General features: G+C 45.2%; 1 protein-coding gene across 2 annotated transcripts; it reads right to left on the bottom strand.

The window, feature by feature from the left end:
• Positions 1-1,309: 1,309 nt before the first annotated feature.
• On the bottom strand, positions 1,310-24,151 carry RHBG (Rh family B glycoprotein). Of its 2 annotated transcripts, none has more exons than XM_054992133.1 (10): positions 24,114-24,151; positions 18,752-18,938; positions 16,636-16,786; positions 15,061-15,208; positions 12,953-13,119; positions 8,964-9,101; positions 7,824-7,957; positions 5,986-6,107; positions 3,195-3,268; positions 1,310-2,766 (listed from the first exon to the last, which is right to left on the bottom strand). In XM_054992133.1, exons 2-10 carry the CDS (start codon positions 18,916-18,918, stop codon positions 2,692-2,694), a joined length of 1,176 nt encoding a protein of 391 aa, XP_054848108.1. In that variant the 5' UTR covers positions 18,919-18,938; positions 24,114-24,151; the 3' UTR covers positions 1,310-2,691. The 2 variants fall into 2 exon arrangements, with proteins under 2 accessions (XP_054848108.1, XP_054848099.1); XM_054992124.1 differs by lacking the exon at positions 24,114-24,151 and adding an exon at positions 23,831-24,092 and having other exon boundaries at positions 1,311-2,766.
• Between the last annotated feature and the right edge of the window lie 886 nt (positions 24,152-25,037).

Raw genomic sequence — 25,037 nt, 5'->3', positions numbered from 1 at the left:
CCTTGGAGAGACTATTTGGGTGGAAAGGGAACATATAACTGTTTAAAATAAATAAATAGTACAGACTTGCTGATGCATAAATAACAGGGGAAATGCATGTCTTTTATGGGGAAAATTCAGTGGGAGGAAGGGGAAAATGTTCTGCAAATAAAGCATCACGGGTTCAAATTGCACAAAGGAGTAATAAAACGGAAAGAGCAGAGAGGAGAAGTCCAAAATCACCTGTCGTTCATTAATCCCTAAGCATGAAAATCTTTAAAAGATTCCAGGCTAATTAGTTCAACTGAGCCAACAACCAGACTCGATGCCAAACCTTCCCCGGAAAGAGCGAAACTTTGATGTTGGACTCCAGGCCTCACCGGCAATATTGTGTGCTATTCTGGAGGCATCACTTCAAAAAGGATGAGGACAATTTGGAACGGAGGAGAGCAACCAGGATGATCAACGGCCTGGAGACCAAGCCCTAAGAGGAAAGATGGAGGGTCTTGGGGATGTTCCGTTTGGAGAAGAGGAGGTTGAGGGGAGACTTGATTGCTCTCTTAAGTATTTAAAAGGCTGTCACTTAGGGGAGGGATGGAAGCTGTTCCTGTCGGCAACAGAGGATATAACTTGAAACAGTGGGTTTAAACTACAGGAGGGAAGGTACCAGCTGATCATCAGGAAAAACTTTTTCACATTAAGAGTAACCCAGCAGTGGAATTGGCTGCCTAGGGGTGTGGTGGGTTAATAATAATAATAATAATATTCGATTTATATACCGCCCTTCAGGACAACTTAACGCCCACTCAGAGCGGCTTACAAAGTATGTCATTATTGGTTGTTGTGGGTTTTCCGGGCTGTATTGCCGTGGTCTTGGCATTGTAGTTCCTGACGTTTCGCCAGCAGCTGTGGCTGGCATCTTCAGAGGTGTAGCACCAAAAGACAGAGATCTCTCAGTGTCACTGTGACACTGAGCGATCTCTGTCTTTTGGTGCTACACCTCTGAAGATGCCAGCCACAGCTGCTGGCGAAACATCAGGAACTACAATGCCAAGACCACGGCAATACAGCCCGGAAAACCCACAACAACCATCGTTCTCCGGCCATGAAAGCCTTCGACAATATGTCATTATTATCCCCACAACAACAATCACCCTGTGAGGTGGGTGCGGCTGAGAGAGCTCCAGAGTGACTAGCCCAAGGTCTCCCAGCTGGCTTCAAGTGGAAGAGTTGGGAATCAAACCCGGCTCTCCAGATTAGAGTCCCACGTTCTTACCCACTACGCCAAACTGGCTCTCCCCTTCATTAGCAGTCTTCAAGGAGTGGTTGGATGAATACTTGTCAGGGGTGCTTTAGGCTGTTCCTGCATTGGGCAGGGGGTTAGACTAGATGATCTGTAAGGCTCCTTACAACTCTATGATTCTAAAATTTGATAAATTGAAGAAGAAGCAGGTTCTGGAGAAAACTCAGTAACGGGCCATGAATTTGCAGCTGAACATCAGCCTGTGAGTCCAGCGGCACTATAGAGTCCAATAAGATTTTCAGGGTGAGAGCTTTCGAGAACCAGAGACCCTTCTTTAGCTGCTTCCCTTCTCTGTGCTTTATTTAAGGGGATTTGGTTCCCCTCTGCTGGGTTTGGTGGTGGCACCCCTGCCAGTACAATGGCCTTCCCGTGGAGGGCACAGATCCTGACACTGTCCAGGAAAGGGGTAGCTTCCAGGAAGGCATTTGTTAGATCCAGAGACTTCAGCCCACCAATTACAAATATGTTTGTTTACACCCTGATTTTCGCCCCAATATGGATCCAAAGCAGCCTACAACACTGTTCTCCAATTCTCCATTTTATTCTCGCAACAACAACCCTATGAGGTAGAATAGGGTGAGAGAATGTGACTGTCCCACGGCCATCCGCTGAGCTTCCATGACAGAGCAAGAATTCAAACTCGGCTTTCCCAGATCCTCCTCTGGTACTACACCATGCTGCTTCCTCTGGTCCAGAGTACACGACTTGTGTTCTGATGTTGTTTCCTCTTGTTTCCAGAAGTTGGAATAGGTTGGAATCTTGAGCCAGGATTTCTGCTGGAGTTTGTTCTCTTGGCCAGACCGAAGGCCGTCGGTATCAAACAGTAAAAAACGGTGTTGGCACACCATCAAGATAGCCGCCATCTGATATTCATGAAGAGATCTTTGCAGGTTGGCGCTCTCGTGTGCATGCATGTACACACACATGCACACACACCATACACAACCCACACTTGCCTGTTCCATCCATGGGAGACTGCAGTAAAACACAGAGGTGTTTTCAGATGTTACCCATTAGGCCAGAGACTGGACTTGTTCTGCAGCTCCTGTCTTGTCCAAGCAGTCCGAATCTGTTTCAGTGAACCACAGCTCGAGTGATGCTCTAGAACATGTGAGGCAACGATCCAGAAGGCAGCCTCTCTGAGCATGTGTAGAGTGCTTTTCTTTCTTCTACTGAGTAATCACAGCGAATCCATCGGGCTGGATTTTCAGAGCAGAGGTTGAGTCTTCCAAAGACGTGAGCCCGAGCACCTCCTGTTTTAGCAAGAAAGCACCAAGGCAATACATTTCGGCGTCTGGGCCTGATTAAGAGAACTTTTGAGAACTTCTCCTGACGGTCCTCAAAATGCAGTGGCTCCTGTGATGCTCCTTCACCCTGCACCGCCTTGTGGCTACTCTGGATCAATTTTATCAGGCCACTGTCTCTCTGTCCAGTTCCTTTGCAGCCTCCAAGCACTGAAATCCGTCGTGATGATTCTCGGGTACCTGTGCAGAAGTCAGAGGAGGAACTGAGAAAAGGACATAAGGCATATTGGCTGTGGGTCTCTCCTTCCCTTACTGGGGATGGGGAATGCCATCCTCTGAGCTAAACTATGCTAATTTAACACCTAAAATGAGAAAGAAATTCCCAGTCCTGATGAAGCCCAAACTCTGCAGAATCAAATTCGCTGATCACTTCTAGTCATGCCAGGCCCTGAAGCCCTCTGGGTGAAGATTGTTTCAGTAATGTTAACAGAGGAATGTCCAGCGAAAGATAAGTTTCTCTAGTTTCTAGTTTTGATGACCTGTTTCTGTCTGCCTGCTCTTTTCTAAAGAGACTGGGCCATTGCCTCCATGCAGACAGCAGAAGGCTGCAAGGAAACCACTGTTTACCTTATTAAAGAATAGCCATCCTTTCAATGAAAAAAAATTACCTCCCAATAGATTTGATCTTCAAAGCATTGTGTGTCGGGCGGAGATCCAAGACATGTCATCTTCAGGATAAACCCTGGGGAAAGGAAGAGAAGATGTAAAAGGAAGGCTGCCAGATATCAGCAATGTGGATGGGCCTCACCTAGAGATGCTTCTGAAGGTCTCACCTCGATTTGGGAATTCCAAATGACCTGAACTCATTTCTAAAGGGGAACTGATACATTAGAAATGCCCCATACTTAATTTTTTTCCATCTCCAAACCTGGTAAAGAACATGGTATGTGTGTTTATTTGTACCAATCTGATAGGTAAATTGAACGTTTAGCATTATTTATTGGTACTTTATATTCTAAAGGCCATTTTCACACGTCTTACCGGCTGTGCAAAATCGTGCAAAACTCCCAGAATGATAGCATCTTCCTGGCGCGATTTCAGAGTCATGACAGGAAATTGTGCCAGGAAGACGCCATCGTTCTGGGAGTTTTGCGTGAATTTGCACGGCTGGTAAGACATGTGAAAACGGCCATAGACTACTGTTTTATTTTAATTTTATATTGTTTTTATTGTATATTATTTAACATGGTTGTAACCTGCCTTGAGCCTGCTTGCAGGGAGGGCAGGCTAAATATTGAACAAATAAATAAGATAAATAAAATAAATAAAACCCACAGCCTCATGCAGGAGGACATAAAACAGAGAACGGAGTCCTTCTGTTCATAGCTTAGCCTATACTGACCTCTAGTGGTCAGAAGTCCCATAACCTCAGCAGAGCACATTGATCCTTGCAAGTCATAACTTGCATCTCCAATCGTCCCCATTTATCAAAGACACACCCCTTATTTTCTGATCTTTGTCCCTGCTTAGTCATTGCACATATTTTGTCCCCGTGTCTGCTTTTGTGGAATGCCATGACAACATTTTGTTAAAGCAAGCTGCTGTTAATAGATTTAATAGAAGTTTCGCTTCCTACCCAAGATTCTGTGGAAGTTCAGTCTTCGAGAGGGGAAAGCTGTCTCTAATACAGGCCTAGGCAAATTTTCTTTGGCTCTAGGATCCATCCCCCAAATTTAGGAGCCAGACCAGAGTTTTGTATATTAATCACCGTATTTTCTAGTACTAACTTCTTTACAGTTTCTCATAAAGTTAGGACAAAAGTGTTATATGTAAATAAATAGAGGGACAGCCCTGGTAGTCCCATCTACAGCAAGAAGCTAACCCCTTATCCTAGCCTGACTTCTCCCCTATTTTTGATCATTCCATTATTGCTTTAAAAACTCAATTAGATTGATTATTGGAGCCAGTATAGAAAGCAACTGGCTAATAAATGAACTCATCCACCCAAATTGAATGGTGTAAATTTAACAAATAACCAAGCAATGACAAGAACTTCGTGCGTATGTATTTTTTATGCCATACAACATACATATTCTGATATTCATTGAGAGATACTACACTAAAATCATTGATAAAAATACTAAGCACCACTATTTCTAAGCACCATGGCAACCTGGTGCCTGGGATTTGTCAAGCCCTGCTCTAGTGTACATGTAGCTCAATATTTGCACATATGAATATTAAGACCTGATGTGGTACATAGCCTACTGCGTCACATACCTCATTTGCAAAGTATTTTTTAAACAGCTGATAAAAGAGAGCAGCAGTGAAACCTAACTCTGCTTAGGATTTCACTGTAGGACAGTTATGTACTTTGAGCATATTTTTAAACTTAAATCAGCCTCTTAGCTTTTAAACCAGTAGAGGATAGGCTTGTGGGGCAAATCAACTCACCAGGGGGAGCTGTAAATTTCCTATTGTGCAACAATGTAAAGGGAAATGTTAGGAAGTGATCAGGAGTAGAGATTGGCACAAACCAAAATACAAACCAAAATTCATGATGAACCGGGCCAGTTCATGGTTCGTGAACCAGTGGTTTGTCACAGCCCATTTCTGACGAGCTGCCATGAACTTTCGGCTAGTTCATTTGGTTCGTTTCTTGGTTCGTCCCTGCAGACAGCCTGGCACTGATCAGTTTCCTAGGCAACAGGGGATGGACTTCCTGCAGACCTTCTGCTGACCTGGAAGTGAAGATTTGCTGACCTGGATGTGACATTTTCACGAACCAAACAAACTGGTTTGCAAACTGGGGCAGGTTCGTGAAAGTTCGTGGTTCGTGAAATGCGACAAACCACGAACCGCAGAGTTTGGGTTTTTTCCGGTTCATGCCCATCTCTAACCTGGAGTGTGAGAGCACAAAGTTCAGTATTTCGTCTCCCCCGGTAACAGGATTTCAGAGATCAAGGTGGGAAAAGCCCATTCTCTGCCTGAGACCCTGAAGAGCTGCTGCCAGTTAGAGGAGACCACAGTGGCCTAGATGGACCAATGGTATGACAGCATGTAAGCATCCTATGAATATGAATTTCTGCAAGAAGGGGCACTATCATCAACTGGTTGAATTTTGGAAACGATCTGACTTTTGCTGAATTTGCTTGGCTGGTACTGGCTTGTTTTTTTTAATGTCTTGATTTTTAATGCTTGTTTTAATTGGTTTTATTTTTTTACTTGTAAGCCACCATGAGCAGATCTCTGGAGAGGTGGCATATAAATTTTATAAACAAGTATTTTTTTAAAAAGATGAACCTGGAAGTTGTTAGGGATTAGTAATCTCCAGGAGCATAACAGTGTCTTTCTGACTTTGGTAATTTTTTGTAGCCTTTTCCATTCAGTGCAAGCATGGCACATGGTGGTACCTCCTCCTCCTGGTCCTCCATACACTGGAGCCACAGTGAGACTCACCAACAAGGCTTCCACCTATCACAGCAATTCCCAGAGTAACACATAAGCCAATCAGTTGGCAGACACTCTGGTACGCAGCAGTCCGTCTCCCATCAGCAACGAGTGGAAAGACATCAGTCATCCTGCAAAATCAATGGATGGGATCTGATAAGAATAGTTTGAAGAAGAACAAGAGGATACCCTTGTTCTGTTCCTTCACTCTTCTGCTGTTTTGCCCTGTCCTTACATCTTGAATTTTGGTTTAAGCAGGAAAAGTTCTAAGGCTAACACCAAAGTTGAAGCAAGCTCAGTGCAATTTGTGACCGTTTTCAGTTCGTTTCATTTGATTCCATCTTCTCCTTCTGTATGATACCAACATGCAAAGGTAAAATTCTGCAAAGAAGCAATCTCGGTGTAATCCTAAGTATAATAACATCAAGAGTCATTTCATGTGGTGCTTTACTGATGTACCCATGCACTCCTGCACATTGATAAAACTAATACCAGGCAAAAAGAATCTTGATACTTTGTATATGTTATGTGCCATTAAGTCGCATCCTACTTGGGTAACCCTATGAATTAGTGGCCTCCAACACATCCTATCATTGTCAGCCTTATTCAGGTCTTGCCAACTGAAGGCCATGGCCTCCTTTGTTTAGTTCAGCCATCTCATTTTGGGTCTTCCTCTTTTCCTACTGCCTCTCCGACTTTTCCTAACATTATTGTCTTTTTTATATACTATTGTACATACAGTCCCATCAAGATTGGTTTTTTGAATCGTTTTATCAATGCAAGCATGTGGACCAGAAATGTGCGTGATATTTAGGAAGATATACATAAACTGAAAGAACTGGAAACTGCAACAATTATGCGGAGGCAGAATGGGAAGGCCTAACAGCCCAGGAAAAGAGCCACACCTCTTCCTTGGCCAATCCCTCAAAGGAAGGAGAACTGGCTGGTGGAAAGGGTTGCAGTTCTCATGCGGGGCTATCCTAAGTGAGAGTCTTGTCTCGCATGGCGCTAAGGTGGGCAAGGTGAGGACCGTCTTGTCTTGTGCACTATAGTCCTAGATGAGGCAAGGAGTCTCTTGTTTTACAGGTGGATGCCCCAGGTGAGACAATAAAAGTGTCAACCCATACCAGCAGTCAGAGATGAGACAAGAAGACTCTCGTCTGTTGTGTGGCGGCCCTGGGTGAGGTGAGACCAGGCTCATCTTGCATAGGGCTGCTGCCAGTGAGGTGGTCCCAGGTGGGGGCCGCCTGGCAACCAGAAGGGTTGGGAGGATGGGGACATGGGGGTTGAGTGGCATCAGTGACATCACCAACATCACTTTCAGGTAAAACCTCCAAGTGGCAATGGGTAGCTCGAGGAATAGTAGAAACTCTATGGTAAAACTCTATGATTTACCACAGAGTTTCCAGCAATTCCTAGAGCTACCCATTGTCACTTTTGGGTTGTTCCCAGAAGTGACAAATCGGCACAGAGGCTTACAGCATTTTCATTTTTCTCTTGGAGTGATGGCAGGCAACAGAAGCAATTGGTGGGAGACCTCCCACCATAGCAGGAGGTCTGGTAAGCCTATGACAGACCCAGAAGAACTTTTTTTCCTGGCGGCATTAATGGCCACTTTTCCCCGATGCACAGTGCCTTTCTCAAAATGTGAAATAAAAAATGGAACAATGGAGAATTCCTAATGCTTTGATTCCACTCTGGAAAGAAGAAGAGAGTGGAGTTGGAACCTGCACATCCAGAGAAAAATTCTGTTCCAAAGAAGCATCTTTTGCTCTGGCCTAATATGAAAGCAGGAGCCAGGGCAGTCTCAGGCGTGACCTCAGCTGCGGTAGAAAACGAAAGCTCACCCTTCGCCGTAGGTATCATGAGTTGCCAGAGCTGCAACCAGCACGCCAAGAAGTGCGCCGAGGATTCCTGGCATCCCATGGAGGTTGTGGACTCCGCAAGTGTCCTGGATTTTCAGCTTGGAGGCCAGGATGGGCTGGAAAGCAAGAGGCAACGAGGGCGCTTCATGTTTTGAGACAGGGGAAAGAAAGCCTCTCTCCACATTAATTCACAGTTAACATGGGGGTTTACTGATATAATACACAGCAATGGCCACTAGTTGAAGCCTGGTCTACGCATGTAATAGAATGAGGAGGTAGAGTGAATTTCCACTTCAAACCGCAAACTGAATGCTCTCCTAGGGAAATAATTCCATTAAAGGCAAAAGAGTAGTACAACAGGGATAAAAGACTTAGCCTTGCCTAATCCCTTCTGTTCTAGTTTTTTTTTAATGTAAGGGAACCTTCAGAAATGCATTTCCTCCAAGCTGTATGGTACACTCCATCCTACCAGTTCAGGAAAGCTTCAACTTCATTTCCACCTTATTCTGCTGTATGTACCTCAGTGGAACCTCCATGTTCCCAAGCAGTATACCTTTAGGGAAGCAGGCAGGCTTGCCTCCTTCATGCCTGGGTCTAGCTCCAGATAGGAATCTCCTCCCCTACCAGAACATTTGTTGTCTGTATTGGGGGGAGCGGGGGGGGGGGGAGGTAAGCTGCTTCGGGAGCCAATTATGGCAGAAAAGTAGGATAAAAATGTAACAAATTTATAAATAACTCTGCACATGCTCAGAAGTCCTGTTCTCCAACCAACCCTGCTCTTGTACTTTTCACATCACTTTGATCTGTAAGACATCACCAGGTGACGACAACTTCCTTTCATTCCACGGAAAGCTTTGGCCTCTAAATCCCGCTGACCAGGCCTCAAAGAAAAGCTGTGGCTGCATTTTTTGTGGCCAGTTGACAACCTGGTGTTCTGCAATGGCTAGGTCAGTTCTTCTTCCATATTAAAAAAAAATGGTGTAAAAGAAAAAGATTTCTAAGGAAAGCTGTTCAAACATGCCAATCAGACACGCTGCCCAATTTATTTCATTTGTCAGTTTATTGACAAGTTTCTTGCAGCACAGAATTACCCACCCAAAGTCCAGGGTGCAGATAACATACCGTAAGGAATTTAAAGCCGAGGGTAGACACAAAGCCAGCTAGGACTCCGGCGATCATGGCCCCAAAGGGAGTCAACATCATCTCTCCGGACGTGCCAACGACCACCCCACCGGCCAGAGCTGCGTTCTGAATGTGAACCTGGAGGTAGATATTCAGAGGTTAGTGGAGGGCAAGGAAAGCTGAAGGGTGGGCAAGATTCATGGGAGGCACCTAACGATGAAGGAAGGCATTTCTCCTTCATGCTGTTTCATGCCCCCATTTCCCTGAGTTCCATCAGTGCTTTCACTTGTGGTTTCCTTTGGGTGAGAGTAGAGATAATGCCCAGTCTCCTGTTTTGTTGCCTGCCTGTGCCTCAGGTGCTGTTGCAAGGAAATAGGGCAGCGAAAGGAACGTGCACCAGAATCATGCTGGCAAACGTATGCCACTTCCAGTAAAAAATGGAGGGTATGGTATATCTTAGAAATGATCTTGAGTCTGATTAAGGAGGGAATGAAGATTTTATTCAGGAACTACAACTTTGACAGAAAGCTGAGAGAAACAAAATAGATACTAACTGCCTCACTAAACTGGGAGAGAGGGACTTCCGGGAAGAAACAGGAAGTAGCTTAAGAATACCGATCTCGAGACATTCAAGGACAGAAGAGAGGAGGAAAGAAGGATCCCATCCTGCTATCTATCTAACTGTCAGACCTGCTGCCCCCTGCAGATATTCTGTGTCTTCTGCCTTCTCTGTACACAAGACATTGTATTTCCAACAACATGGTAGATGCTCTTTTTTGCAAAATTCTAGAGTGTCCACCATGTCCATTTTTTGCCGGAAGCAATATGAGCATGCTGGCAATGATACTGGCCCCCCAGAACCTGCCCCCCTTTTCCTCCCAGGAGTTGCTGGCTGCAGCTTGGCAACTCTAAGAGAGAGAGAGACTTAGGACATTTTTGAAATATCTGCCCTGCTGTAAAATCTCACATCTGTTTATGTTCAAACGATGCAATCTTTCTCCCTTGAAAACTGAACTTGGTCTGCCTGCAAGTTGCAGAGCCTATTTTCTTCAGCCTTGAGGACACCATATTCTTGAAATACTGATTTGTTCATCAGCAAGCCTAAGCAGGTCTGCTCAGAAGTAAGCCCCATGGTATTCAGTGGGGCTTCCTCCTAGGAAAGTGACCTTATGCAACCTTCACCTTCCAGCACAGCTGCAGTCCTCTTCATCTATTCCAAATTCAAATAGACATTTTCTTTACACTCTCTCCACACTCACATACACACACACCTGCCTCTTCCTTTAGCTGAAGTGTCTGTATCATCTTTTTCAAGCTCTGATGGGTATATCATTCAAATATGAATCCTCCAGATTGGGAACTAATCTCTTAATCATTATCTCTCATTGAAATATCAGCTGGCCATTCAAAAATATGAGCATCCTTTTGCCAAAGGCCCTGATTCCCATCCGCGGTCACTTCCCATCCAAATCATAATGATCTATGCATTCATGTAGTCTGACAACAAACCCACAATGTCATTATTATATCATGTGGTTTGCATTTGACGTAAGAGAGGAGGAGGAAAATATATGAATATTAGGCAAGAAAAATACTTTAAAGGCACCACAAGACTCCAGAGCCACCTTATCCAAAAGAAACTAAACCTGGCTAGCATGCATTGAAGATATTATACTGAAGATCTAAAAGATAGATTAATAGATACCATCTACTGTGATGGTGGAGAGTGCCGTCAAGTAATAGCTGACATATGGCGACCCCTGCTGGAGTTTTCAAAGCAAGATACTAACAGAGGTGGTTTTCCGTTGCCTGCCTCTGCAACCCTGGTTTTCTCTGAAAGCCTCTTATCCAATTGGTATCCAAAGCCAACCCTGCTTAGCTTCTGACATATGAGAACCAGGGCCATTTTCACACTGCTTACCAATCGTGCAAAACTCCCGGAACAATGCACCTTCCTGCCACTATTTCCTGCGATAACTGGAGTTATCGTGGGAAATCGTGCCAGGAAGGCGCGTTGTTCCAGGAGTTTTGCGCGATCGGGTAGGCAGTGTGAAAACAGCCCAGGTTGGGGTACCTCTTACTGTAGACTGGCTTTAAAGCCATCAACTGTTAATGAGATCTATCAGGGCCAAGCTACAAGTGACAAATGACACTTGAACGGCAAGTGGATTGAGTGGAGAGCAAGTGGAGGGCAAGTGAACAGGGAGGAATACACTTGCCGTTCAAGTGTCATTCGTCACTTGTAGTTTGGCCCTCAGTACCTTATATCCTGCTACTCATTCAAAACTAATTCTCAGATCAGCTTATAAAAGGGTAAAATCTAAACAACAAAACAGCAATGATCCAGGTTTATTTTTTTAAAATTACAAAATCCAGTCTATTTGGGATCACCACCAACCGTCCATACAAAGCCACCTTAAAACAAGGGGGTGGGGTGGGGGTAACCCAGCATAAAACCAGAGGAACTGCAGACCATTATTGCCAATTCCAACTGGTAGGGGCAATACAAGGTCTCAGGCAAAAAGGCCTTTCCCAGCCCATTAATCTGGGCCTTCTGCATGAATAACAGGTTCTCTTCTCTGGAGCTGTGGCCAGGGTTTTTTTCTGGGGAAAGAGGTGGCAGAACTCTCAAGAGGGAAATGAGGAAGAAATACACAGGATTCTTTGAAATCATATTATTTTCAAGTGTCAGGTTCTGACTATGTTTCTTGTGTGTTCAGACCAAAGAGACTCCATTTTAATCCTGTCAGTATTTTAAGTGCTTCTTTTGCAGGTGGCAAGCAGTTTAGTAGCAGTTATCTTAGAGAAGAGGAATGTTATGACTACAACCTTTCCAGCCTTGGGAAACTTTCACTTTCTCAGCCTCAAGCCGTTTGTTTTGAGAACTGTGGGGGGAGGATGGGGCCTGCAGGGGTATGCTATTCTGTACCTTAACCTTTGCCTACCATTCGCAACAATACTCATGTACCAGCCAAGATATTGCATCTTGGATAGTGGACTATAATGGTTGTTTATATTCAGTAAAATCTTTTGGAACCAATGGACTCATGTCTAATTGCAAGAGATAGTCTGGATTGCAACTTTTAGTAAGCCACTGCCTGACATCAAGCACTATTGCTGAGTATTTTCAAGAGATACCGGAACTCTGTTCCCCCGCATTCCCCCGAAAAAAAAGCCCTGGTAGGGAGTACGCCTTGGGTGAGGAGTCTCATCTCCAGGGCTTTTTTTCTCGGAAAAGAGGTGGTGGAACTCAGTGGGTTGCCCTCAGAGAAAATGGTCACATGGCTGGTGGCCCCGCCCCCTGATCTCCAGACAGAGGGGAGTTTAGATTGCCCTCTGCGCTGCTCCGCGGCACTGAGGGCCATCTAAACTCCCCTCTGTCTGGAGATCAGGGGGCGGGGCCATCAGCCATGTGACCATTTTCAAAAGGTTCCGGAACTCCGTTCCCCCCCGTTCCCCCTGAAAAAAAGCCCTTGCTGTGGCCTATGTCCAAAGAGGCCTTATAGTAAGTCAGACTGGTGCTTCATCTACTTTAGCTCTTGGGCTGCCAATTCTGGCCTGGGAAATTCCTGGAGATTCAGGGGCGGAGCCTATAGAGGAGGGGATTTGGAGAGGGATTTCACCTAAAACCTAGGGTATACCATAGAGCACACCTTTTGAAGCTGTCAGTTTCTCTAGAGGAACTGATCTCTGTAGTCTGGAGATCAACTCTAATTCCAGGAGATCTCCATGCCCCACTTGGAAGCTAGCAACTCTGCAAACCACTGTTGGCTCCCCCAGGGTCACAGGCAGAGAAGGGTCCCCAGCATCACCTCCCTGACCCTGAGGTCTTTTTAAATGGAGGTAACACAGAACAAACCTTGGACCTTCTGCACACAAAATAAGAACTGTACCACTGAACTATGGGCCTGTGGAATTGAAAAATAAGTAGGGATAAGGGAGTTTCTCTGAACAGCACAACCAAAGGGAGAGAATTGCACGGACTTTACCATGTCCATTTTGCCTCCTGCGTTCACCAGGGCGGAGGTGGCAAAGGTGGCGAGGGTGCTCGCAGCAAGGGAGAAGTAGGTGTTCATGACTGTCCGTTGCTGGTCATCTCCATGTGCTGCAATGGCCGAGTTGAAGCTTGGCCAGAAAAGCCACAGGAAGATTGTTCCTGCATGGAGAAAGGGAAGTCCTTTAGAAAGACGTTTGTCTTTGGTTTGGAGCAGCGCTGGCACCAACTTTTGCCTAAATTGAAATCAGAGGTGAAACTTCTAAACATAAAAGTATAAATCAGTGGGCATCAAGGTGGAGCCGGTGGACGTTAGGGGGATTCTGAGAACAGGTAGCAGGTACTGTACCAAATGGTAATGTGTCCGGGGCTCTGGCCATCAACTGGCGCTGAGATCACATGTTGGTGTACACAAGCCCCACTCCTGCTAGCTGCCCAGTGGACCTGGCAGCCCTAACTGGAAGTGACATCATGGATGTTCTAGAACTTGCAAATTCTAGAGAGTCCCATAGGTTTTCTGTTTTTTTTGTAAATCCTAGAGCATCTTGGGCATCACTTCCTGTTTTCAATCTAAGTGGGCTGCTTCCACACACGTTGGATAATCCACTTTCAATACTCTTTAGTGAACATCTGGAACTGCTTTTCCATGTGTGGAACAAAAAATCCACTTCCAAAGGATTGCTAAAGTGCATTGAAAGTGAATTATTCAGTGTGTGGAAATAGCCCTGGTCTGGTACAATGCTAGCAGGTGCCCCCATTCCACCCATTTCCTTCCGCCAGCACTTCAGGCACTAGCGGGCAACCAACATGGTTGTAGGAAAGTGTCCCACTATAGCAGGAGGCCTGATAAACCTGTCTCAGGGATATGTCTTTCTCTTCACTTCATTTTTTCGACAGGAGGTGCCAGGGATTGAACCTAGCACCTTCTGCACGCAAAGCAGGGGTTCTACTGCTGATGAGTCACAGCCCATCCCCTTAAGGTATAAGCAGGGCTTTTTTCTGGGAAAAGAGGTGGTGGAACTCAGTGGTGTAGCATGTGTTGCCAGCACCCAGGGCAACTTTCGGCAGCAGGTGGGGCCCCTGGCTCCACACGCGTGTGCGTTTTGCGTGTACTCCCAGGACCGCACAATGATGCCATTTCTGGAAAGTGATGTCATCGTGCAGGGCCCAGTCCCCCCCGCCCCCAGGAGCACTCCTGCGATTCAGGCCTGCTTGCCTCCCCGCCCCTTACCTGGCAGTCCTCCACCGCAGCCACCCACACCACTGCTGCCAGCTTGGTGTGCTCCTTGGCCAGCAACCGCTGCAGAAGGGCCAGCTTGGCACCCAGCGAGCCGCCCGCCCCATCGGCACAGCAGGTGGTGCAGGTGGCCTCCTGCAGATGCAGTGCAGGCTCTCCTTGGCGTAGCATCCCTAAAAAATTTGTGCCTGGGGCTACCGCCCCTCTGGCCCTCCATGCTACACCACTGGCCCGAACAAGCCCATGAGTGCAGGTTGCCTGGGCGCAGGGTTGGAGCAGAGAAATGTTGGGAAGGGGAAGTGCCAACGCCTGGTCTCCACACCTGGGACAAGAAATCTCCTGTGCTGACTGGCCACGCCTGCTGCTTCACTGCCCGGTGCACCCTCACGGGCAGGGGAGCTCCCTTCTGCCTCCGATTGGGGCGAAGCACTCAAGGAAGCGGCAGTAGAGGCAGCCCCTCCCTGGCAAGCTGGGGAGTGGTGTCCGCTCCTGTTTCGCTACCGCTGAGGCTCAGTGCGCCGTGAAAGAGGTGAATTGGGCTGCATGCAGGGAGGAAACGGGAATGAGGGGGGGGGGCACCAGACACGTGATTACTTTCGAGAGGTGCCGGAACTGTGTTCCACCGTGTTCCTGCTGGAAAAAAGCCCTGGAATTGCCTTGATGGATCAGGGCAAAAGGTCAGTCTATGCCAGCATGTGTAGCATAGTAGGTTAGCCGTCTGTTTAGAACTGCACTGTTAATTGATTAATACAACTGATTAATTAAACAAATAAAATTATTTTCATCAGGCAACAGCCAGAACGACAGTAATAAACAGGGAACCAAATAGTCATTAATAGCATTGGGAATCCTTGGGTACTCCTTACCAATCATAGCAAAGAGATCGGAGTGGTAAGTGGATCCTTCCCTTTCTTTGCTTTTGTCCAGGTGAGGCCGGTAAAGAACCCGGGACATCATCAGTCCAAAATAGGCCCCAAAGGTGTGGATGGTCATGGAGCCTCCTGCGTCCTTTGCCTGATCACAATATAGGAAACAAGCACAGAGATGAAAACGGTGTAAGTCTGATAACAATTCTGTTCGCAGGGGCAGAGTGAGAGGCTTGTGGCTGCAGTGCCCGCGTGGAGCTGGTGAGAGAACTGAGGGGCTGCCTTTTGCTTTGGCCTGGAGTGGTTCTAGTGTATTTGTGGGTCTGTGGGGGTGCCCCTAGGCCTTAAGCGAGGCTTGCTAACCTCCAGGTGGTGGCTGGAGAGTTCCCAGAATTATGACTGCTCTCCAGGCCACAGAGATCAGTTCCCCTGGAGAAAATAGCTGCTTTGGAGGGCAAGTTCTGTGGTGTTATACCCCACTGAGGTCCCTCCCTTCCCCAGACTCTGCCCTCTCCAGGCTCCACACCCTAAATCTCCTGGAATTTCCCAATCTGGAGCCAGCAATCCTAATATAAGCCCAGCAGGACTTTTCCTGGTGTCCTTTACGGCCAATCCATCCCTCTCTGGTAGACTGGGATGTCTAGGTTTATGGTTGGTACATTTTAGGAGTTGCAGATCTGCTTAGTGATGATTGTTTTGAAGAAGTGTAGGCATACATGGTTGCGGCAGAGTGTCCTGCTGCCTAAACAAGGAATAAACCAGCTTTTATCCACTGTGAAATTCAATGGGCGACCTTTGGAGTCTCATCATGACCAAATGGGGGTTGGACGAGATGACCCTTGAGGTCCCTTCCAGCCCTGTGATTCTGTGTGTGTGATTCTATGACCCCTCTGTCTTTTTGTATTCCTCTACTTTTCCACTAGGTGAAAAGAGAGACCTGCTTCTTATGCTGTATATTCTTCACACCAAAGATCACTTTGCAAACTCTCCACTCAGTTGTTAGTTCTCCTCTGTCTACTGTCAGCTGTATTCCTTTGCCAAGACTTCCTTGGTTTAAAAGCCAAAAAGAGACTTATTTCTTCTGGTTAAAGATATATTTGAAGAATAGTGCTGTAGTGTTCTTAGCAACACTGGAATATGTTTGCTAACATAAAACCTATTTCAGCCGCTGTGAAATGGCAGGCTGTGCTCTGCGTGCTGCCTTAATGTTCATGTGCACGCATGTGCTGTAGAAATATGATGCATCGATTCCCAATTCGGGAATTAACTTCTAGAGATTCAGGGGAAGGAACTAAATCTTGAAGAATGCTAACATGACATTTTAGCAATAACAATAATGGCATTTTAGCAAAACAACCCCTTCTCCCTGGGCAAAAACAGGGACAAAATGGGGGCAGTTACTTGCCAGGACAATAGAAATGCTAGGAAATAGAAATAGGGATAGCTTGCACTTGTGTTAGTTTACAGGACTGTTGTGTTGATCCGGTGTAGGGGGTCCCCTTGAGCTCTTTGGAGAAAGGGCAGAACATATACGCAACTCATTAGCAATGAAATTTTTTTATCGACGTGACGTACCCCGAGGATGTCAAGTAGGATGTGTTCATTAACGGCAAAGAGAATGACCTCCAGCCACGTCATGAGCAGCAACTGGATGGGACTCGTCTTCCCAAGAACGGCTCCAAAGGAGATGAGGATTGCTCCGGTACAGAAATCAGCATTGATCATGCTGTCAGAAAACACACGAAGTGACAGATGGTGAGTAAGTGGGGCGGAGTGGAACTTTCCCACCGGGAGCTTCCATATCGGAAGAAATACTTGCAGCAGCCTCAACTGATTGTTCTCATAAGCAAGGGATGGGAGGCTAGGAGAGGATCCTTCCACTAGACTCTCCTCTTTTTTGTGCTTGTACTTTTTAATTTATATTTTTTTAATTTCAATTTCCAAACATACAAACATAAAATATACACTGTAATCCTATAAACCTAAAATAAAAACTACATACATTTATCCTGCAGAGGAATTTTAAAGGGCGATTGGAAAGAGGGACTGCTGAATTGCAACTGATAACGAAGCTGAAGACAATGCACCCACCTGGACTGAATCGAGACCTAGGCTTCCTGTCTCATTACCAATGCTGATTTCTCCACACCCACTACCCCTTTACATACCCCACCTAAACCAATCATGCCTGCTATTGTCATTCACCTGCTATTGTCATTCGGCATCTGAAATTACTCCACTCCCCAAGATATAAGGACAGGTGGACTCACATTCCAGCTGTATCTGAAGAAGCGAGCTGTAAATCATGAAAGATTTACCCTACCACTAATTTTGTTGGTCTTATAGGTGCTACTGGACTCTTGGTCTTTTCCACTACATACATTTAAGTGTATGTACTTAAACCTACTTTTAATATTTCACTTCTATTTAAACATCTTATTCTATCTTTACCATCTATCTTCATGTCTAATAACATTTTTATGATAAGAGTATGTTACCTAACACTTTCCTTCTCTTGGTTAATTTAATTTTGATCGTAGTTTTCAGCAATATAATTTTAAAAAGCTTTCCATTTATCTTGAAATTCTAAAGTCGGTCTATGATGTATAAAAGAGGTTAATTTTGCCATTGTTGCATATTCGTTTAACCCACTGGGCTCTCCTTGAAAGGGAAGCAGGCAAAGCAGGCTTGTTCAGGAAAAATTGTGGACGACATTTCCTAGGAGGTTAATTTGAGCCAAAATGAAGTGACATTTGGGGACAAAATTTAACAACATACCAAATTGTTTATTTGTTTAGGAATCAGTCAAGATCAAGGTTAAAATTAGTAGAGTGAAATTAGGAAGAAAGTGTTATTGCCAGTTACCACGGCTGTGAATGGTCATTTTGCATATTTTGTATGTTTGAGCTTTGCAAAAAATGTTACAGGCTGGACCTCTTGTTTTTCATGGTATTTTGGCCCTCTCTCTCTCTCTCTCTCTCTGTATGCCATTTTGTTGTGTGTCTCCAAATACACAACTGTCATGCCTCAGGTAGGGTGAGCCACCGAATGCTGCCACCACTCTGGAATTTAGGGTCCCTTGGGAAGGCCCAGAGTACCCTTCCAACCCTTCTGACCTCCATAGCTTGGCCAATACACAGAGTAACAACAAACAAAAGGATTTATTTACAAGGAGGTCAGTTAATAGCAAACAAGAAAAGTGCATTAGCAACAATAGATGGGCGAAAGCAAAATAAACAAAAGGCCCTAGTGTGACTGAACTCCCTGTCCCTCTGTCTGCCAGGCCTGTCTTCTCACCCTACCTGGATGAGGCCCTCTCCCCCTGCTCCCTGGGAGAAAGAACAGCCTTTTTCCCTCTCAGACTTATGTAGCACCAGCCCCCTGTGTTCTGATTGGCCCCAAAAGGGCACCAAAATGGCCCAGGGGCTCCTAGGAATTGTAGGCAGGCCCACTCCCATGGCTAACAGGCTTCTGAGGCCTTGCTAGGCCTTCCTGGCACAGCCAGATCATGACAACCCCATACGAACACACACAATCAACTGAGGACACAATTCAGGCATGTGACTAGTGCTGTAGAATGGCAGCACCTCACATCTTTTCACAAGTTCTGGGACTGTTCTTGCCTGAAATTCAGCCAGGACCTGATAAACATAATGACCAATCTGCAAGAGAAGTTCTCTGTATCGCTCACCTTTCTATTCCAATATAGATTTTGCCATGGTGAAAAGAATGGAAAAAACCCTGGGTTAGGATAGACCACTGGATGGCAAAGGCGGCTATCAGGAAATTGAAGGCCACGCTGCTAAAGCTGTACCGTTTCAGGAAGGTCATCAGAAATCCAAAGCCAACAAAGATCATGGTGTGGACATCTTGGAAGCCTGGGAGGAGGAAACTGGTCAGTTTTAAATGTGAGACCTCGGCTGTAGCTAGCTTTCCTAACTAGGTGGGACTGCCAAAAAGGAACAGAGAATCACAGCAGCAGAAACGTTGACAACCTTCTTGCTAAGGGCAATCCCTTGAGAGTCCTTCATTATCTTTGCGTTGTTAGCATCAGAAACATGTAAGCTGAATAAGAACAGTTGGCTTTTGTGGTGAAATGGCCCTGCTGACCAACGAGAGCTGCCCCAGTTCCAGCCCTTCAAGGCGTGTAGGCACCCAGCAGCTTGAGCCTCTGCCCAGTGCTGTCCCGCTCTCCCAACACTTGGAAAGGTTCTCTTGAGTTTCTCCTCTGGTATGCTGCCCCCAGCTGGTTGATTTCAGAATTACCCACCAAGAGAACCAGCACTCTTTTGGTATGCTGCCCCCAGCTGGTTGATTTCAGAATTACCCGCCAGGAGAACCAGCACTCGCGACTTCCCTTCCACATAGCAAATTAAAGTCTCTGCCTACTGCCCACATCTCTTGCTACCCAATGGTTAGCACACTTGTGCGCTCCCAAGGAATGAGTGATCTAGGAACCAACTGCCTCCCCACCCGATCCCGCTTTGAATAGTGTCTTTGAATGGTGAAAGTCTATGTGGTACAGAGAACAACTATCAGCTTTCAAAGTAGTAAAGAATTTATTAAAAAGAAAGGAAAAAGCCCATACACATTCTCTCTGGAGAGCAATGGATTGAGGAAGGGATGCAAAAGAAAGAAGCAAACATGCAGCTCCTCTGTCTGTCACCTTGTACATCCCCTAGCTGATCTTATTCTAAGGCTGGCTCTTTAGAAATTACAGCATTCTAAAAGATTTCCGTTATCTTGGAGTCTTTGTCGAGGCAACCAGTCCTTTTCTCCACATGGTAATGATGGCTATCAAGATGAAGCCCTGCTGTATGAGCTCCTTCCTCCAAATGGAATCAGCCAATATGGACCCCTCTCTTTCCGTGCCAAGGGATTTTATCTCTTCTCTCTGCCCACCCCCTTTGTGAGTCAAAACCCATGCCTTCCTAGGGGCCAAGCTACAAGTGACGCCTTACACAGGTTGGACACTTGTCAGCTTCCCTCAAGTTTTGATGGGAAATGTAGGCGTCCTAGTTTTACAGCTTGGTTCTCCATTACAGCTGTAAGACCAGGATGCCTACATTTCCCATCAAAACTTGAGGGAAGCTGACAAGTGTCCAACCTGTGTCTTTCATCACTTGTAAGTCTCTGTCACCTTCTGGGGGTCAGATTCCAGCCAGGGTGGAATCTGGCCATTTTGTTGTCTCTGGCCAGGAGGGCCATTTGCACTTATAAAGCTTGGATGGCTCAGTGCTTGCTAGAGCCATTGACATGATGGGCGATTCTAGGGAGCAATTGATTTCCCCCCTTCTTGCCTGTCTTCTGAGAAAAACTTTTAAAACCATGTGAGGATTCTGCAAAGCTCAAACCTTGCAATAGAATGCTTCACTCTGCAGTTTGTATCCTGCAGTCAGTTTCTGAGGCTGAAAGATCCAGAGGAGTTCACCGTGTTAGTCTGTAGTAGCAAAATAGAAAAGAGTCCAGTAGCACCTTTAAGACTAACCAACTTTACTGTGGCATAAGCTTTCGAGAATCACAGTTCTCTTCATCATAGGCAGAGAATCACAGTTCTCTTCGTCATGTATCTGACAAAGAGAACTGTGATTCTCAAAAGCTTATGCTACAGTAAAGTTGGTTAGTCTTAAAGGTGCTACTGGACTCTTATATTTTGAGGCTGAAAAGGTATTCCTGTTATCACAGGAGGGAGTGTAGTTTCGAGAGTTTCCCTCCACCTGCTGAAGATCTCCGCTGTGTTGCCCACAATGGTCTGTCGATCCCACCAGGAACTAAATTTTGGGGACACAGGGCCAAGCTACAAGTGTCATTCGTCACTTGTAGCTTGGCTGTCAGTGGAAGGGGGAAGAGAGAAAGTCCTACTCTGTGACTTCCAGTATGTTTGTGGATCTCAGTGTAACAGCCAATGTCTCTATGATCAGATGCTTTTATCACCTTAAACATAATATTTAAATCAGTAATAACCTGTTCTAGAGTACTTTAACATCCCTTTGAAACCCTCTTCCATACACACAATGACAGCATCTGTATGGTAAAAGACAATAATTTTGAAAAATCTACCCTGAGTCAGAGATTGCTGTGGGTGACCACACTTGAACAGCTCAGATTTGTGGATTTTGCAGCACCACTTTGCGGGGAGGGGGGTACCACTTCAGCTGCCTCTTTTTAAAAAACAAGAAATTTTCTTAAAAGACACCCTTATTTTTTAATTGTTACAAAATTAAAAACTTGCTTTAAAAATATCTGGATGATATATCCAGAACTCTCACTCTACTTACGATAGATTAAAATGGGTCGCCATGTTAGACTGTCTGTAGCAGTAGAAAAGAGCAAGAGTGCAGTAGCACCTATAAGATGAACAAAATTGTGGTAGGGTATGAGCTTTTGTGAGTCACGGCTCCCTTCTTCAGATAAAGTGAGGTATCTGAAGAAGTGAACTGTGACTTACGAAAGCTCATACCCTACCACAAATTTTGTTGGTCTTATAGGTGCTACTGCACTCTTGCTCTTTTCTAGTTACGATGGCAGGCAAGACCAAATGTTTACTGTTCATTGTCTTTCAGAATGAACCAGTTCCAGGTCTGACAAGTGAAAGTTCTGTTTTTCCCATCAATGAAGGGGATTTTTTTTGTGGCAGATTTTTGCTGACTGAACTGGGAACTCCAAGGCTGAAATGTACACACACACTCCCTGTATAACTGGGTTCAAAGAATTCCATTGTTAGCTAAAACTGATGCGTGTGCTGATAAGATGCAGTGTACACACAGGTGCCCTTTCTGTTTTCTGTAAACAACCACCAACATTATAATGCTTTTTCATTTTGCAATAGCATGAACTGTCTCAACATAGGGGGCTGCCCTTGATGACTGTTTAGAAACTCCCACTAGTGCAGAATTAGGCAGAGTATGTCCTTGAGAGGGGCAGGCCAATCGGGGCCCCTGGTGCAACCCACTACTTCGGCGTTGTGCCACTAATAACGTCATTCTTCGCGCAACATGGGGGTGCTCTGGAGTGTGTGGGAGTGCACTTCGCACCCACCACCAAATTCCTGCACCTTTCCCCCATTAGCCAGGTGAGAAGTGGTGGGTGGTGGAGGCTGGGGGCAAAGAACCGCCCCTGCCAGGGGACTGGCAAGCCTATCTTGCAAAGAAGGGGGATCCGGTGCAGCAGTAGTGAACACCCTATATCTGACGTCTTGACACTCACATGGAGCTTTGATTGTTGCTGTGGAACCTAGAACAATACAGTTATAAGTGCCTCAAGCCTCTGAGCTGAAAAACACCAGGACTCTGTTTTATAGGCTCCCCAGCTGCAGTAGACCTTCTGCATCAACAGTGTATGCTTTAATGACGGCTCCTCTGCCACTCCTGCAAACCATTTTCACAGCACTCTACTCCACAGGGCAACTTCATATAGGTAATTTTTGAGAAGGGGGAACTGATGGAGGGGCATGGTCCCAGGAAGCCCTGGCATTACGGAGCATCAAAGAACTGTCAGAAACAAACCTGAGAAATTCTCTGAGCATGAACAGAATGGAGAGCTTGAGCTGGCAGGAGCTCACCTATCACTGTTTGTAACCTAGAAAAACTGTCATGTCATATTTATTTATTTTTATTTTTATCATATTTATATTCCGCCCTCCCTGCGAGCGGGCTCAGGGCGGATAACAACCTTAAAATAATTTTAAAATGTTCCATATTAAAACATTAAAACATCATATAAAATAGCAATGCTCCATGAACAATGCTCCATTAAGTCCTACAAGGGACTTAATGGGGCATCCTTAATGGGGCATCTTTTGGGGCATTCTACCACCCGTGAATTAGAGTTACACATTGCTAGGGCTCAAAGCTGATCTCTGTGGCTTCCCACCCCCAGAAGATTTTCAGACCCTTCTCTGTTTAAAGTAACCTTTGGGGGCACAGGATTAAGTTGAGAAAGCGGGTAGGGGAAACGTCAATGAACGACCGTATCCTGTTCTGCTGGAGGGTGTTTGCATGTGCGATATATCTTTTTGAGGTGTTCAATGAGAGTTGTCTTATGCTCTTATGGAAGAATTCAGCTTGCATAAGGCCAATATGGTTGAGTGGATCTCCCCCTATTCCCTATATGGTTCCCTGGTAGTCTGCAAATTCTACTCTTTGTTGCATTTCACTCCCGAATTCCAGCAACCAGGAGAATCCCTAAAATTATATATCAGTCGCTATTACTCTTATAATTCTAAACACCCAAATTCATCCTACTCAGATTCTTGAAGACTCTACAAATTAATTAAAACCATCAAACCACAAGGCTTATCTGTTAATGGAGAGAGCATTATTATATAACAGGTAACTATAGAGATAGGTAACCATATTAACAATATCATTGTGCTTTAATATGATTGATTCTATTGTTGTGTCTGTTATTGTAAAATTGATAAATAAAATATATTCAAAAATTATTCTGGAATCAAAGCATGTCCAGTTTGACACAGTGTTCTGCTCAGTATTCAGCCACTTGATCATTGTAAATGCCCTTTTCTGAAGAATTTTTCAATTTCTATGGCATCCTTTTTGAAATGGGGACTATGACCTATAGATTTAACCCTTTTGAAGCTAAACTGGGGACTCTCTAGCTCACAGTCCCCCACCCCCACCCCGTTGCTTCAAACTTTCCCTCCAAAATAATCCAGATTTGGAGATGCATCACCTGACAGAGAATTGAAACTACTTCATATGGAAGCTGTCCATTCAGAATGGGTTCCATTAGGTTGAGGGAAGGTACTTACTTGGGTACCGCAAGTAAAATTCATTGTCCAGGTGGCTTTTGTTGTGGAGTTTCAGTTCCTCATGCCATAACTTGGCATTCGTTTGGTTGTCGTAGCAGACAAAAACAGCAAACAGAAGGATTGTCAGGAGTTGAAGGAAAACACAGATTAGAGGCAGCTTGAGTCTTAAATTGGTGGTGTGGCCGGACATGGTGGGAAGAGGGACCAAGGAACGGCAAGGAGAGGAAGAAGGCAGGAGAGGAAAGTGAAACCAGCCCCAGGTCCGAAGAGCTCTACTTCTTACCTGGAGTGGCTCCACCTTTGAGTCAGTTACCAGAGAAGCCCCACCCAATTTGAGGCACCAGACTTTCTGCGGCAGAGGAAATGTTTGCTTGTTTCACTGTTGCGTTGCTGTGGCACAGATCCAACTTCAGGGGAGGTGCCAGGGAGGGTACGGGGAAAATGACGCTGATAAGGAGGAGCAGTTTTGAAAGGGTTGCCCAACTTCTTTGGCTCTCTGCCATGGCAGGCAACTGAGGCATAGCTTCTTTCTCCCAAAGTGTTCGCTTGCCAGCTTGTTACATCCGAATATAAGCCGTAGCTTACTTTTTGTTTGGGTTGGTCTGGCTGAGTGATAGGATTGAAGTAGGACTGTACAAATAGGCCCCCTTTCCAAGATTTCTTAATATTTTTGGTACATTCTGAAGCTTTCTATTCCGTTCATTTCTGTTGCCATCTTCAGAATCATTTGTTTTTTTTATGTCATTTAAAAATATTTTTTAATTACTAAAGCAATACGAAAATAGCATTTAAGAAGGCAAACAGTTCATGGGGAAAATTCAATGCAAGGCAAGAGGTATTGGTGAGAAATGAGTAACTCTGGTTCACACAAGACAGAAAGGAAAACAACACAAAAGGTTCAAGTTAAACCAAAAGGGATGAGAAATGTGAAACTGCCTCTAGGTTTAGGGGCGGGAAATCTTCTTCATTAGAATTTCTCCCCAGATTTGAGTCTTCCAAATGATCTGATCTTATTTTCAAAGTGGAACCAAAGCATCAGGAATCATCTGTTGCTCCAGATTTTCAGTTGGATCCAACCAAAATTTTCCACTATAGAATGGGTGGGATTTTTTTTATCATAGAGTTTTGGAGGGATCCTAGAGTGTTGCACCGACATAATGATGTCACTTCTGGGTTCACACCAGAAGTGATGTTGCAACATTGGACT

This window comes from Eublepharis macularius, chromosome 1 (genome assembly GCF_028583425.1).
Source record: "Eublepharis macularius isolate TG4126 chromosome 1, MPM_Emac_v1.0, whole genome shotgun sequence".
NCBI classification, from domain to species: Eukaryota; Metazoa; Chordata; class Lepidosauria; order Squamata; family Eublepharidae; genus Eublepharis; species Eublepharis macularius.
The sequence above is the reverse complement of the archived record's forward strand: the minus strand, read 5'-3'. Positions and strand labels throughout refer to the sequence as shown.